This window comes from Chlorocebus sabaeus, chromosome 29, assembly GCF_047675955.1.
Source record: "Chlorocebus sabaeus isolate Y175 chromosome 29, mChlSab1.0.hap1, whole genome shotgun sequence".
Classification (NCBI taxonomy): domain Eukaryota; kingdom Metazoa; phylum Chordata; class Mammalia; order Primates; family Cercopithecidae; genus Chlorocebus; species Chlorocebus sabaeus.
In genome coordinates, this window is record NC_132932.1 from 20,118,848 (window position 1) to 20,136,142 (window position 17,295).

The window sequence follows — 17,295 nt, forward strand, 5'->3', positions numbered from 1 at the left end:
CAGTTATGTGCCTCAGTTTCTTCATCTGTAAAAAGGGAGATAATAATAAAGCCTACCTCAAAAGCTTTTCAAATTATCAATATTGGAGAGTCTGCATAAATTGCTAGCACAGTCAAGGGATATATTAATAGTAAGAGTTCAAAGTAACTGTCTTCTTCTTCTCCTACTTCTTCTCCTCCTCCTCCTCCTCCTCCTGCCTCTGCTGCTGCTGCTTCATTAACATTGTCATCACTACCACTGGCATCAGCAATAGCAACAGCAGCAGCAGCAGCAGCAGCAGCAGCAGCAGCAGCAGCAGCATAATCTGCAAATGGCAACTGAAATAACATCACCAAATCCAAGTCCCCTGAGTTGACCATCAAGTAACTCCCATGCCTTCTCTAGCAGAAGGGAGAGGAGGGGTGATGGGCAGCTCTAACTCCAGCACACCTGCAAGGGCATCTGTGCTCACAGCACTCACCTCAGGTCTGGGAGGCTACTCAACACTGGTTATGACTGCTAGGGAAGAGTAACAAGCCATTTGGTTTCTAAGCCAAGACAGCCTATCTTTCACCTGCAAAGATCATTTTCCAAAAAACAGGAGAATGTCAAACATCAGACTTTGCACATAAACTTGATAACATTTCCTCTGGAAGAGCACATAATTTTTTTTTTTTTTTTTTTTTTTTTTTTTTTTTTTTTTTTTTTTTTTTTTTTTGAGACAGAGTCTTACTCTGGAGTGCAATGGTGCAATCTCAGCTCACTGCAACCTCCACCTCCTGGGTTCAAGCAATTCTCCTGTCTCAGCCTCCTGAGTAGCTGGGATTACAGGCACGTGCCACCATGACCAGCTAATTTTTTGTATTTTTAGTAGAGACAGGGTTTCGCCATGTTGGCCAGGCTAGTCTTGAACTCCTGACCTCAGGTGATCCACCCGCCTTGGCCTCCCAAAGCGCTGGGATTACAGGCATGAGCCACCACCCGCGGCCAAGAGCACACTATTTAAAAGACTAAAAGCAAGGGTGAGTGGTGGTGATGAGGAATTCAACCTCTTGAGGTTGACATCCATACATTCTACACACTCTTCCAGGCGACAGGTGTGTCATGGCCTATTTACTCAGCACTGTCTCATAGGCCCCTCCTGGGCTGCTTTTCCATATAATTCTTAGAGAGATTATAATATAAGCTAGAGAAACCTCACTATAAAGTGCACACTCTGTGTGTACTCACATTCTGCTTCCATTCCAACAGTAATTCAAGGCTGGAAGCTTCTTGCTAATGTGCTTAACTGAGCAATTGAAGTCTTCATTGACCTGCTAAAGGAACTGTTTTGAAGAACCTGCACACAGGCTCACAGCCTCTCATGCTGGGCTTCATTTGCTGTTTTCTCCACCATATTTCTATCATAGACATGGCCCTCTGTGATTACCATCTTCTTCCTTTATTGCTCTTGTTTTTCTAGTTTGTTTTGTTTTTTGTTGGGTTTTTTAGCACAGAACAGAGAAATAGCCAATAACATGGAGGGCAGAGGAACATGGTAAAACCCTAGACCAGAGTGGGGGTCTGTTAAACATCAGCAATGCAGGAGGCCATTGCACTAGGACTGGGAGGGATTAGAGACTTGGGGGACCACAAGCTTACAAAGCAAGAGGGAGCTTGGAAAAATTCAAAGCCCTGCTTCATCCTGAGAAATAGAATGTAAAATATAGCTATTTCATGACTGAGAAGCTTTGAAAGCTGTAATGATGGAAAGAAATCCAGAGGTGATAGCAGATAGAAAATTAGATATTGGTTTGCAGCACTGTATTTTGTTATTGTTTGGCGGGGGTAAGGCCATTTTTTAATGAGAAATGTCTACAGATACCATGGTTGGAAAACAACACTCTCATTGGCGGCTTCATTACCTCAGATGTACTCAGATAGAGAAAAACTGGAGGGTGTCCAGAGAGGAGCAAGAAGGCTGAAAAAGGGAGTCCAGAGGCAGCCTAATCTGGAGAAAATAGGAACCTAATGCATGTGCAACATGGCTGCCTTGGCCCCAGGAGAAGGTGGGTGAGCAGATGATGGATATTTGGAACTCTTATACCACCAATAGAGAGGGCATATGTAGCCTCAAACTATGGTGTTTAAATTAGCCCTAATCAGGTGAAATTAAGGCATGTATTTAGGTTGAAATCCAGGAATCCCTAGAATGCATATTGCAGTGGGGTGCTGATAAGTAGAAATGGTCTTTGAAGACACCATCCCCTTTCCCTGGGATGCTCTTCCCCTGCAACTTGGCCTGGCCAGCATGACCAGCTCCTCCAATAACTCAGGTCTCAGCTCAGGTGTCACCTGCTCAGAGATAACTTGACCTCTCTCTCTAAAAGAACACCTGCTCCCTCTACCTATGGCGGCCCCTGTACACCTATGCCCTTACTTCATTGATTCCACAGTGCAATAAGAAATTATCTTCCTCATTGGATTCTTTGCTTACTTAGTGTCTGATTCTTCTGCTAGGAGGTTTTCCCTATAGGCTCGAGGGCCTGGTTTGTCATATCCACCACTAGACCCCACTGCTAATTATTCCAGTAATGGCTCATCCTCCAAATGCAGTTCAGTCATGGCAAGCACTCTTCTGGGCACGTGCCATTTGTACAGTGACTTATTTAGTCCACACGACAACCTAGGTTTTGTTATTTCTGCTTTTTTTTTCTTTTGAAGAATCTAGAGGCCCAGGTAAGTTGAGTGACTTTTTCAAAGTTTCACAGCTGTAGGCCCTAGAGCTGGGATTTGAATCCAGTTCTCTAGTTTTAGAGTCAACACTTACCACTATGCCATACTGCACTTCTGGTAGTGTGTATTCAACAAACATATGTTAAGTATATGTGAATGAATCAATGGAATGAAGATTGTTTTGTTGTTGTTGTTGTTGTTTTGAGACAGGGTCTCACTCTGCCAGCTAGGCTGGAGTTCAGTGGTATGATCTCGGTTCACTGCAACATCCGCCTCCCAGGTTCAAGCGGTTCTCCTGCCTCAGCCTCCTGAGTAGCTGGGACTACAGGCATGCGCCACCACACCCAGCTAATTTTTATACTTTTAGTAGAGAGGGGTTTCACCATTTTGGTCAGGCTGATCTCAAACTCCTGACCTCAGGTGATCATCTGCTTTGGCCTCCCAAAGTGCTGGGATTACAGGCGTGAGCCACCAAGCCTGGCCTGGAATGAAGACTTAAATCCGGAACATCTGCCCTTAGCAGGCAACAAGAAATAGATTGAGGTGTTCCCAGCTCTGTCTGGGATGATTCCTAAATGACAGCCTTCAGGAATCATCCAGCGGGCCTCCAACTGCAGAGTGAATCCCCATGCTGCCTGCCTGTGTGGTGCTGAAGAGGATCTCCATGCCCTGTGCTGCCAGGAAGGCCTCCCTGCCGGACCGGAGGGCAGCAATGTGCCTGAGGCAGAGCAGCAAGCCCCGTCGGATCTGCACGTAGGTGTTGGCTGTGTCACGGCTGTGCCAGTCCTGGTGCAGCCAGAGCAAGCTGGTGACGTAGCCTCGGTTCACTGCCCTGCGGCCGTTCGACTCTGAAAACAAAGGGGAAGGCAGAGTCAATCACAGGCTTTCCACGGCTGCACCTCTTTGAGAATGTTCCAGTGCATTTCTCACAAGATACTTATTAATCATCAAGGGAATAATAATGTTTTAGTATGAAAACTGGCAGATGTCACCTTAAACCAAGTAATCAAAGTTAACAACCCCAGTAATGGGACAGTCATCACATGCCCCCGATATGATGCACCGAGAAAGATCAGCATCACTTCTATGGTGTTCCCGCCAAGAATGCATGACCCGAATTGGATCATGAAGAAAATCAGCAAAGCCTAAATGAAGGACATGCTACAAAATACCTGACCTACACTCCTAGAAAATGTCAAGGTCATGAAAGGCAAAACAAAACAGAACAAAACATGAGGCTAAAGGGAACTAAAAAGGCATGACAAGTCAGCATAATAAGTAATTATAGTTTAAATATTGGGCCAGAAAACAATTTTTTCTTTTGCTGTAAAAGGCATTATTGGGCAGTGGTCGAATTTGAATAAGATCTGTAGATTAACTAACAGTTTTGTATCAGTGTTTATTTTCAGATTTTGATAAACTGGGGTTATGTAAGAGGATACTTTTGTTTTTAGGAAATTCGTAATTAGAGTGTATGGAAGTCTGTACCTTATTCTCAGAAAAACAAACAAACAAACAAAAACATAATACTAACAGTGTGGGAGGAGAGACAGACAGAGAGATTTCCACCAGATTTCCATTCCTCCTATCTGAACGTCAGTGGACCCAGGACGTTGTCGTTTGGGTTGAGCTATCAGATTAGGTGGGGAAGGAGAGGATGCTGAGTGAGATATAGTATCTGAAAGGCTGCCATGTATAAGAGATATGTTGGGTGTCCTTTCTAAAGAGAATGGAAGCTAATTTATAGATAATCAAGACTCATAAATTTGTTTCATATAGTTGAAGCCTCCACATCCGTTTTTAGGCACGACTTAAGTTGCTTGAAACCCAGTTGTACCCCATTGCCTCTGACCTACAGAAAACTTGCCCTCCCCACATGGTTGTCTGCCGTATGGCCTGCTTGTTCCTCATCCCATTGACCAAAAACCCAACATGTCCCGCACCTGCCGACCACAGTAAAACCCAATGGACAACACCAGAGTCATGTGAATAGGACCTGCTCTTCATATGTGTTTTCTTTAAACTGCCCAATCCACAACCCCTGCAGGAAAGCCTGACAGATAACGCCATGGACCGTAAGAAAGGCCCAGTCCCACAACAGGCCTCTCTCTCCCCAGACACTGTTTGAGCTCCCTGCCACCTCCAAACTCCCCAGCAACTCTTCTTATTCTCCTGGCTCTGTAACAACAGAAACACTTCTGTTATTTCATGGGTTTTGCTGTGCTGCCTCTTCTGAGTCTCACCTGACCCACACACCCCGACTAACTTTATCCCCTATCAGTGGCTTACAGCCACTCTTGAAAGAGACCCCAAGACCAAGTTAGAAAGAAATCATGGGCTGGGCATGGTGGCTCACACCTGTAATCCCAGCACTGTGGGGGCCTGAGGCAGGAGGATAGCTTGAGGCCAGGAGTTTAGAGACAAGCCTGAGTAACAATAGTAAAACCCCATCTCTACAAAAAATAAAAATAAGCCAAACGTGGTGGCTTGCACCTGTGGCCCCAGTTACTAGGGAGACTGAGGCAAGAGAATCACTTGTGCCCAGGAGTTCAAGGCTGCAGTGAGCTATGGTCCTAAGCAACAGAGTGAGACCCTCGCTCAAAAAAAAAAAAAAAAAAAAGAAAAGAAAAGAAAAAAAAGAAAGAAAGATATTAAAACACACTAGGCTGAATTCAGGAAAGGAATTCTTCATACTTAAGGCTGTTCAACAAGAAGATAGACTCTAGCGTAGTGAGCAACAGGGCGCTGAAAACGTTCAGGTAAAGTTCGGAAGTCCACCCAGCAGGGATTTAGTATGGGGCTTTCTCATATCTGACAGGGACATTTTCAACTCCTTGACTTCTCTGTGTTAGTTCAATATTCCTGTTTGGGACCTCCCATAAAACCCTATTTTATGGACCTAAAACAACGGAGAAGAACAGTCCAAGATACCTCTCTCAACAGTTAATATACGCTACTTTTCAGGTTAAGCTCCTTGGGCTACAGGGTTGGTGGACAAACACGTACTGGTTCAGATCTGTCCAGTAGATGCCTGATCCTCTCAGTTCCTAGGGACTAGGTGCATTGCAGGGCTCTAACCGGCTGACTCTCAATCAGAATGCCCAAATTTTGTAGCTCCGTTCTCTCACTACTGCATCTCTCCATCATCTAAGCCATTCACACTGGTGTGTGAGACTGTATGTGCTTCTGGCTGAGTGTGTGCGAGGGAGAGCCCCTGAGTTGTAATCAGATAAGCAAAATTTCATCTCAAAGGCAGATTTCCCCCTAAGACCATGTAAGTGCATATGAGTGCAAAAAATAACATGGAAATATAATGCTTTATTCCAGAGGGGTTTTTTTTCATAATATTAATAAAACTCCCTTTTTTTCTGCTTGTTTGTCAAATTCTAAATTGTCAGCTCGACTGAGACCCACTGAAATTTTTGGCCCACTTGTGCAGTTTTTTTTTTCTTCTTTTTTTCCCCCTCTTTACAACATGACCCTAAATTGAGAGTGACGAGCTTTATTCACCTGGTGCTACGTTTGTGGAGGGTTTCAATTGCCTTCATTATCACCTTTAATGAATTACTCTTTTGTATCAAAAATATTTCACTCCCTGGCAGATCTTGGCCATAGAGCATGAGAGTTCTTTATTACCTAAAGGAGTTTGCAGACTATTCAATATCTGATGTTTAAAAGAAAATTGAGAATTAAGTAGGAGGTATTAAAGGACAGTATCACCTGCTAAAAAGATACCAGAACAACAGTTCACAGGGGCCCCATGGCAGCATAAGCTTAAGGACTTTTGCCTTTTATCTGTTTTAAGAGTATTAGATTGATAATGGGTTATCCCAGTGTCCTTTTTCTATGACATTTTTTGTGGGGGGAGAAAGATAATGAAAAAAAAATCTTTAATTGTCTGGGAGAAAAATCCCTTATCAAATCCCAATGATTTTATTCATGATTTCCTGTTAATCCCTAACAAACTGTCATGTTTACTAACATTTAAAATCGCTAAACCTCCTTCCCCCGTGACCCTACACCCGTCAATCTTTCTCTGAGAATGTCTTGGGAAGTTGTGCAAAAGTCAATACGTATCTAAAATGCGACAAGAGGAGATTCATCAAACTGAGAAAGAGCAAATATGGAGAAGAACAAAGAATAAAATGAGGGTCACTGGGATCAGCAACTTAGAGGAGTTCTGGAAGATCTGAGAGGAAAGCGCTGCTTCTCAGGGCCAGGGCAAACAGAGCAGAGATGAGGTGCATTTTTGAATACTGCTGTGGGTGGGCTTAGAGTTGAGAGGTGTGGAGAGGGCTTCAGGTCCCCCTTTGGAACACACCAGCTCTGCTATAGTCTGTTTACATAAACAGCTTTTTCCTAAGATTTTCCTTGAAAAAAAAAAAAATCCTGTAGCTTAATTTTTTTAAAGTTTCTAAGTAGATTAGTGTCTTATTTTATTTTTTATTTATCTACTTATCTATTTATTTTAAGACAGAGTCTCACTCTGTTGCCCAGGCTGGAGTACAGTGGCACGATATTGGCTCACTGCAATCTCTGCCTCCCAGGTTCAAGCGATTATCCTACCTCCGCCTCCCACATAGCTGGGATTACAGGTGCACACCACCACACCCAACTAATTTTTTTGTATGTTTAGTAGAGACAGAGTTTCACCATGTTGGCCAGGCTGGACTCGAACTCCTGACCTCAGGTGATCCACTCACCTCGGCCTCCCAAAGTGCTGAAAATACAGGCGTAAGCCACCATGCCCGGCCTACATTAATGTCTTTGAAACTGGTTGGAGGAGGGGGATGGAATGGACAGAGAGTTCTGAGGAGCTTTAATTTTAACACCTCACCCGCTCCTCTACCCCACCCTGAAAGCATTGACCCTGCTTCCTGGCACCCCCTAGCTCCATCAGGCCCTCGCTGCCAGCCTCATGCTGAAGATCTTTTTTTGGCCGGTTTTCCTCTGGCAAATCCATGAACAACAGGAGATTTATCTTTGTCCTTACCTCCCATTCACCCTTCTATATTCTTCTATTTCTACTTATCTCTCCGGGTTCTATCCTCCAAGGGCCTGACTTGTAGCTAATTCTCAGTCTGAAACAGGACCTAGTGATATCCTTATTTTAACCCCTAGTATTTCTTAACTGAGGTTCACGTGTGCCACTTTAGGGCAGATCCCATTGATGCAGATTTTTACACTTAAAAACTGGAAGGGAATATGTCAAGGTAACAAGAACACTTAATGGGATCAGGGATCGACTGATAATTCTATTTGCTTATTTAGACTTTTCTGTAGTTTTATTTCTCATGCATTCTACAACAAACTTTGACAATCAGGAGGAAAAAAAGTGGAGCCTTTTGGTGTTACAAACAGGTAACCCACAGACTATTAGCCACACAGTGTTGTCAAGGCGAGTGAGCAGGGGAAGCAATCCACAGGTTGACATAGTAATCAACTCATTTTTTTGTCTAACCCCAGCTCCTTCAGAAGTGAATTACCTGCCTAGCTCCTGAAGGCACTGGAGATCCCGACCATCTTTATAAAGATGTTTGTGGTCTAAAGAGGAAAGCCTAGAAACCTTCAAGACTCAAAAAATTGAATTTCTCCTGGGTAATGTGGGGCCCCACAACAGACTGGTGGGGAGAAATGGTTGGCGTTCTGGATAATTATACCTGCAAGCAGCCCACTGCTCTTATTCTTTGGCAAAACTGAAGGAAGTTGTTATCACTGCTCTTTATTTCCCATATTTTGGAACTGCATCATCCTTTTTGGGAGCAGTGATGACCTTAAGCAGAGAAAATGTGGGAGCCTGCAGCGAAGTAATGTATTGGTCACTTTAACAGTCACAGCTCCAGAAATGAGACGTACAGATGAGTGTAGACTTCTGAACTCATGTGCCCTTCACTGCCTTGCTCATCCTGATCTGTGGGCAGATCCTTCAACTTCCTGTCACTGTCTTTCTGAAATTCTTGCATATGGCCAGAAGCTCCACCACTTTCTAGCTGTGTGACTTTGAGCATGCTACTTTACAGCTCTATCACTCAGTCTTTATCTGAAATAAAACCAATAGTAATTTCTCTTTTGTGAGACTGTTGAGAGAATTAAATGAGATAATACATATAAAGTAGATGGCTCAATGCCTTATATATAATAGGTACAGTATCTGTTGCCTGTGGAAACTATCACTATCACTATCATCATCATGTATTTTTTTTTTTATTCCAATGGCTCTCTATTGTTACAGACAAATGTATTAGTCTGTTCTCATGCTGCTAATACAGACATACCTGAGACTGGGTAATTTATAAAGGAAAGAGGTTTAATTGATTCACAGTTCCACTGTGAATTGTGAGGCTGGGGAGGCCTCACAATCATGGCAGAAGAGCAGGGGACATCTTACATGGTGGCAGGCAAGAGAGAGCTTGTGCAGGGGAATTCCCCTTTTAAAACCATCAGATATCATGAGACTTATTAACTATCATGGGAACAGCATGGGAAAGATCCACTTTCATGATTCAGCTACCTCCCACTGGGTCCCTCCCATGACACGTGCAAACTGTGAGAGCTACAATTCAAGATGAGATTTCAGTGGAGACACGGCCAAACCATATCAACAACGAGAACAGAAGCTTCAGGGGCCCCTAGTTACTGATTTTACTTTTGGCTCTAGTGTTTACTAGCTGTGTAACCTTGGTTAAGCTACTCAATGTTATGGTTTGAACACGTCCCCTCCAAAATTCAGGTGTTGTCAATGTGATAATATTAAGAGGTGGGGCCTTGAAGACATGATTAGGCCGGGAAGGCTCTTCCCTTGTGAATGAGATTAAGGACCTTATAAAAGAGGCTTCGCACAGTGTCCTGCTAGCTTGCCCTTTCACCTTCTGCTATGTGAGGATGCAGCAAGAAGGCCCTCACCAGATACCACACCCTTGATCTTGGACTTCCCAGCCTCCAGAACTGTAAGAAAAAAAAATTATGTTCTTTATCATTACCCAGTTTCAGGGATTTTGTTATAGAAACACAAAATGGACTAAGAAGGACACTTAGCCATTCTGAACTGAATTTCCATCATCTGTAAATATTAAGCAATATAAAAAAGATAAAAATAATTGAAACATTCTTACAAGTCCATTATAAGAATTGAAAACATAACTCAGCACCTGACATAAAGTATGTGCTCAATAAATGATCATTCCTTTCCCTACAAAGATGGCATCCAAATTTCACATACCTTTCACCGATGAATATAGCCAAAGGAAAAATTTCAAAATAAGTAAAACTTATAATCATTTTTTTCAATCCCCATGGAATGTAGATGACTTCTCACCCCAAAATGGCCACCAGTCCTACATTGCTGCCTCTCCTGAGACACTCTCATACATACAATGAAACACTCCTCTTTATGCAAGCTGAAGTTCACATTCCATTTTATCCTAGGTGCCATTAAAGGCTATGTCCATGATATAAACCTGAAAATTTCCCTCTCTGGCAAAATGTACATGTATTGAGTCTCATTACCCTAAAGGCTTTTTAGAAGATTAGTTAATCCTCTAAGATCCATATGACTGATAGCAGTTACATGCTTAATATGCCACCTTTACATTTCATAAGACATATATAAGAATAAATACAAGGACTCGAGGCCCTTCACCATTCCTGAGAACAGAAATTACCTCCAGCTATACAGAGTACCATGACATATCATACCCCAAACAATTCTTGCCCAGAAAAATTAAATAGCTCTACTGTTTCAGAGCCTTCCTGAAAATCCATTCATCTGAATTACTGACATTTAAACTAGTCTTTTTCAGGATAGAAACCCCCCTCTCAGAACAGAAGACCACACAACTGGGGGGATTAAACTCTTACTATCCAAAGTTTGCTTCCAAATCCCTTCCTCCCAACCTTGAGCAATTATATCACAAAACTTGCCTGATCCCAAACAGGACTCCACATTGAAACCCTCGCTTCAAACCATGGTTCTCAAACCCTGCAATTTTCCACCCAAGAATTCCCATTTCTGAGACATTAGTAAGACTAAAGGTAGTGGTGTCCCTAACTATAGTATACAATACCCTTGACTTTGCAACAGATTATCTTAGGGGTCTTTTCAGGGAGTCTATTTAGAAGATGTTTCTGGATAAAGTAGTCTCTACTAAGTCTTCTAAATCATATTACACGAAAAGCAAGCTGTCTACTTTGCCATCAGAACACGTTACAACATGAATATTTATTTACTAAATATTTCCTGTGTGCTCTGCACTAGGCTAATCATCTTATATGGATCATCTGTCTTATGAAAATGCTTAAAGTATTACTTTCCCTCTTTTACAAATGAAGACAGTGGTTAAGAGAAGTTAAACAACTTATTTAAGTCTACAGAGCTTATAAGTGGCATATCTAGGATTCACATGAAATCTCCTCATCTGACTCCAAAGGTTAACATCCCATGGTAGCCTCAAAGCCCCTTTTTAGTTTTACTTTCATTTTTAATCGATAAACAATGATTGTATATGTCTATGGAGGTCGATGTGATCTTTCCATGCCTATATACCTTGGGGAATGAACAAATTGAACTAATAAACATATTCATCATCTCACAAGGCTGTCAGCATAGTGTACATTCTTTTCACCTATGTAAAGACATTTAGTTCTTACCACTAATCCAGCTTCTTGGGGAAGATTTCTGAAAGGCTAATGGAGATACAGCCTGCAGTGCTTGAAGGGAGTGGCTTTTAGCCAATTCCCCTCCTCCAACTTCTCTGTTCTCTCTCAGGGCCCTAAATTGTGGTAAGAGTTGATTTTTCAGAGGAAACTTAAGAAGGTTTAAGGGGCAAATAAATGACCTGTGGTTCTTTGAGTCCCTAGAGAAGATGTTTTGGGGACTTCATGACATCCAGCCAATGACACAATGAGGCCGGCCCAGCAATGTCAGGCCCAGGTGTGAGTGTGGAACCACTGAGGAAAGGTGGAGTCAACTGCCCCTCCTCTTGCCCTGTAGCCGCAGGAGCGGCTGGTGCAAAGGAAAACAGCCAGATATGCACAAAAGCATAAGGAAGCCTAATGCCATCCATAATGGAAATTATACTTGATTATCATTTGCTCAAATAAGAATGATGGTTTTGAATTAGCTTACAGGTACTTTTTTCTCTTTGTAAAGTAGATACATTTCAAAAAACTTGGCTATAAAGTAAATTTTGGTTTCAAGCAAATCTTGTTTTCTCAATTGACTGCCTTTATAAAATTAAAGATGCTTTTCCTAAGCTCCAGAAATCGGAACAGGTAAGAGACTACACTTCAGATCATTGTTTTAAATCTAGATTAATCTACCTTTTTTAAATCCTCAACTCCTTCTAATAACTTTCCACAGAACTAGTCCCAAACCATAGGAATTTCTCTACTCTCAGTAAAGCCTCAGAATCCACACCTTTCTTTTCCTCCCACATCTCTGCTCTTCCCCCACCCTCAACACATACAATGTCTAATGAAGGATGTTAGGTTGCAATGCTGCACCTATTAAGAGAAAGGGGCACACCTGTAATCCCAGCACTTTGGGAGGCCAAGGCAGAAGCATTGCTTAAGCCAAGAGTTTGAGACCAGCCTGGACAACAGAGTGAGATCCCCATCTCTACAAAAAAATAAAAATAAAAACTAAATATAAAAAATAAACATAGAAGGTGCCACAAGACTCAAAACTCTTCTGAGTCAATATTCTACATTCCATATGAGGAGTCACATCATACTTTATCAATCCTCAGGCATATGTTTATCCACATTTTAACATTTCTGAACTTACCAAGGGTGATGTTTTCATTGTAACTGACAGCGTTTTCTCATTCAGTGGCACATAAAAAATGGCATACACCTCACAGTTGATGATAGACTTAGATTTGAGGAAAAAATGGTTGATTTTTCAATATTGCTAGTTTGAAAATTCTCTAACATGGTAGACTCTTGGAAAGTTTGCTTCTTAGATGCAAATAACCATATATGCCTTTGTCTGGAAAGCCAGATTCTCCCTATGGCTAGGCAGAGAGTAAATTATAAACTAAAACCATGCTCACACACCCAAAACCCAAGGTACTACCCTTAATCCATTCAGCAAACATTTATTTAGCAACTACGATATACCAGTTGTTCCAGGCACTATTATTGACAGCAGAGATGCAGCAGAAAATGAAATAGACAAAATCTCACCTCTTATGGGGTTTACAGTCCCATAGGAGTGGCAGGGGTAGGCAGATACCAAATATGCACACACAAAACTAAACAAGGCGATTTCACATAGAGACAAGTGATACAGAGAAAACAAAACAGTGGCAAGAGTGATGAGGTAGGGTGGCTGCTTTAGGTTGGAAGGTTGGATGATCAGGGAAGACCCTTGAGGAGGAGGCATTGGAGCTGAGACATGAGTGACAGGAAGGAGCCAGGATGCAGAGATCTGGGGACAGGAAATTCTTCAAACCTCAAGGGCGCACAGCAAGTGGATAAAGCAAAAGCTTGGTGAGTACAAATAACGAAAAGTCCAGGAGCTAAAGCCAGGTGAAGAAAGCAAGGGGACAGTAGTAGCAGCTGACGGGAAAGGTGAGCAGGGATCAGAATGTGTGACCCCCACCATTTTGAGACTTATCCCAACAGGTTGTGCAAAAGTGGGGGAATCTGTCAGGCTGAGACTTTCTCACTCGCCTTTCTGTTGTGTTTGCATCTCTGCAAGAAGGCACTTCAGAATAATTGTCTTAGAAATAGGCCTAGAAACCTGTATAGGAGTTTTCCTATCCATGGAAAGTTTTATTTTGAGTCTAGACTGTGGGTGGGGAAGGAAGTACTTGCTAAACCCCAAGACAAGCCATTATCCTTTCCAGGTCTAGAAAATCTTCCACCTGGTTTGACTTTGCTGTGTCCACTGTCAACTTATCAGAGGATGACACTTAAAGAAGAAAGCCAGGATTTACACCAAGAAGAAGAAAATCAGAGGCTTTCCCTCACCTTCCTTTCTCCCCTACTTGATATTTAAGGCACCTGTCTGTCCACCAGTGGTGCTGCCTGCTTCTGGCCAGAGTACAGACAACCAACATAGACAGTAGGAAAGCAAATCTGCCCTGTGTTGCAAGTATCACTCATGAATGGGTTCACACTGCATTGCCTCTAGGCCCTGAGTGTATGAGGAAGAGGCAAATAGCAAATGCTTCTGCACCCCTGAGCCTGCCACCCTTCAGCCTTCTGTCAGCCAATAGTGTGTCACTATTGTTATAGGAGTTAAGAAATTATTTTAGGCAAATAGAGAGGAAAGGGGGTCCTTGGGAAGTTTTTGTTTCTTTTAAAGCAGCTCCAGAATGTTTCTTGTCTAGCAGGAGAGCCCCAGCTTTTAAAGCTGGGCTGGCCAGCTTTGATATGCAAATCAAGGCCATTAGAAACTGGGTCCACCATCAGAAACTGGGTCCACCGACGTCTTCTTGCCCTTGCCCCAACATGTGCCTGGCAACATGGTCGCCCCACCATATCCCTATGTGTGTAGAACATCATGGCATCCTGCATTTGCATATTAAAAGGCTAGGGTGGGAGGGCCAGTCTTTTCCCTGGGCTATGTGAATGACACGTCTGGTCTAACCAACCCCCTGAGTCCAGTGCAAATCAGATACTCCCTCCTCCAGCCTCCTCATATAACTGGCTGATTTCTGCCGCACTCGGGGTTTCCTCTCTCGGCTTTGGAGCCCCCCTCCCTCTGTCTCTGTATGGGGAGGCTTCTTCCTTCTTTCTTGACTATTAAACTCTCCACTCCTTAAAACTACTCCACGTGTGTTCGTGTCGTTTTATCCAATTCGGCCCGAGACTAAGGACCCTGGTGTTCCTCTAGTCATTCGAGCCCTATCACTATGCAATCACAGAACCTTGAGCCGTGTTCACTCTCCTTTTAACTCAACTCCTACCACTCTTGATATGGCCATCCTCTCCTATCACCTGGGCTGCACCAGCAATCAATAGCCTCATATGTGACCCCAATGCTTCCATTCTCTCTTCCTCTGTGCAATGCATTTTATTGAAGCAGAACTTGGATGCTTCATCCCCAACCAGAACAAAAAAAAAAAAAGTAGCAGTTCCAGGGACATATGGAAGGTCAGGGGTGCCAAGAGATATCTGGTGCTCTATGTGCCTCATGGTCTGTGGGCAGTGGTTGCCATAGTGTGTGCCCCTGGGACTGGTGAAAGGAGCTAAGAAAAAGGCTGAGCAGGATCTCTAACTTCCATTGTCCCCAGAGTAGCTTCACTGTCATCCGTTTATAGTCAGTGGCTCTGCAAAGGATTTCATTCAACAATAAAAATAAACATTCATTTATTTCAAAAAAAGTTTAAAACCCTGCAGTAGTGAAAGGAAGGGATAGAGGTTAGTCCCAATATGCCAAGTGCCTATTACACAATCTCGGGCAAGTCAGCCAATCTCTTTCGGCCTCAGTGTCCTCTCTATAGAACACATTTTTCTCAACCTCACACTGTTGACATCTTGGGCTGATATTACTCATTGTGTGGGTCCATCCTATGCATTTGTAGGATGTTCAGCAGCAACCTGGCCCTTACTCAGTAGATGCCAGCAGCACACCCTCTCCCACCACAGATATGACAACAACAATGTCTCTAGACCTTGCGAATTGCTCCCTCTGGGGCAAAATCACTCATGTTGAGAACTACAGTTATAGAATAATTAAATATTTACCTGTCTGACAGGACCATGCTGAAGATTAAATGAGATTGTATATATGAAAAGGTGCTATTATTAGAAGGTGCTAGGAAACACCTGAGGTACATTTTGACATAAATAAATAATTGTACAGTCAATCCTGAAAGTGATGAGGAAGCCACGGTGTACTTTCCGAGTCACGAAATGTTTATATTTTTGTCTATCTCCTTAAATCTTTGTGATATTTACCTTCGTCAATCCACAGCCAGTCATCAGTTATGCCAGGATGATACATGTTCTAAAATTGAAGATATTTAGAACTCATCAACTTATTAACCTTTGATTCCCTGAAGTAAAACAAAGTAAGAACATGCGGATTGACTGAGTAGGGTTGAATCTGCACGCATTCACTTATTCATTGATTCCTTTGTTCATTTAGATAACTTACTCTGAGTGTGTGCTGTATAAAACACATTAGAGTCAATAGCTTAAGAAATAAGAATGAACGGAACAGAGTCCCCAGATCCGAGGCTCACATAGTCTAAAGTAGGGGGTCAGCAAATTGCCCACAGCCCATTTTCATAAAGTTTTTCATTTCTTTATATGTTGTCTGTTTCTGTTTTTGTCCTATAAGGGAAGAATTAGGCAGTTGTGACAGAACCGTGTGATCCACAAACCCTAAAATATTTACTATCATCTGGTGCTTTTACAGAAAAAGCTTCTTGAGGAAAAAAAAAAAAAAAGACAGACTCTAAAAACAACCAGATATCATTCAACCCTCAGGGAAGATCTTGGGAGACAAATTTACATTTCATCAGGCTTTATGCCCTTATATCATCAATTCCTGAAACCTCCAGGACTTTTGAAATGGTGATGACAATAAAACAAGAGTTCATCTTTATTGAGATGTACTAAGATCCAGCACTGTACTCCCACTCTTTTAAACATCACCTTGTTTAAATCTTACTAATTATCTTTGGAGCATGTGGTTTTCCCTGCTTTACAGACGAGGGAAGTGTAGCACAGAGTCATTAAGAAACATGCCACAGTGGCCACCGTTCAGCTCCACACAGTCTCTCCAGAGCCTGCACCGTGACCACCGAGCAAGTGCTATTCTCCACTGTCACTTACCCTTTTTTTCTTTTTTCTTTTTTTTTTTTTTTTTGAGACAGAGTCTCTCTCTGTCACCCAGGCTGGAATGCAGTGGCGCAATCTTGGCTCACTACAACCTCCGCCTCCAAGGTTCAAGTGATTCTCCTGCCTCAGCCTCCCGTGTAGCTGGGACTAGAGGTGCATGCCACCATGCCCAGCTAATTTTTGTGTTTTTAGTAGAGACGGGTTTTACTATATTGGTCAGGCTGCTCTTGAACTTCTGACCTTGTGATCTGCCTGCCTCGGCCTCCCAAAGTGCTGGGATTACAGGCATGAGCTACTGCGCTCGGCCTTGTGACTCACTCTTTCAGAGTAAGAGCTCCGAGCTTACAGCAAACATACACCACTCTGCACACAGGTCCCCAAGCCACCTTGAGCACTTTTATACTATGGTCAAAGAAAGAACATGGCCGAAACCTACAAGCAGATATACAGGTCAGAGGAATAGCCCTTGAGATAGATTTAAGTCTTGACAGGATCTCCTGATAAAAGTCAGCATCCTGCATGAGTGTAAGAACCAAGATTAGCGGCAATTGCAGCCCAACAATATCTTATGTGGCCAAGAGTTTTGTATCAAGCAAGAAAAGCTCAACACCACCATCCACGGCTTGTGTTGGACCCAGAATGAGTGCCTGGGAACACCCTGGCCACCTTGGGAAGGTGGAATCATACTGCTCATCCTGCCTGCCAGTAAAATCCCAACTGGAAGCTCACTCTCCTCACTGAGTCAGGTCCAGTTCAATTGTTTAATTAGGTCTGTTAGTCCCAAGAGACTCAGAATTTACTTGA

General features: G+C 42.8%; 1 protein-coding gene across 1 annotated transcript in view; it reads right to left on the minus strand.

The window, feature by feature from the left end:
- Positions 1-2,624: 2,624 nt before the first annotated feature.
- The window catches only part of LOC140710685 (cytosolic carboxypeptidase 4-like), a 96,068-nt gene continuing 81,397 nt past the window's right edge, over positions 2,625-17,295 (minus strand). The window contains exon 3 of the mRNA XM_073013051.1: positions 2,625-3,542. Coding sequence (XP_072869152.1) covers positions 3,280-3,542 — 263 coding nt within the window. The 3' untranslated portion in view covers positions 2,625-3,279. The remainder of the gene's footprint in view (positions 3,543-17,295) is intronic.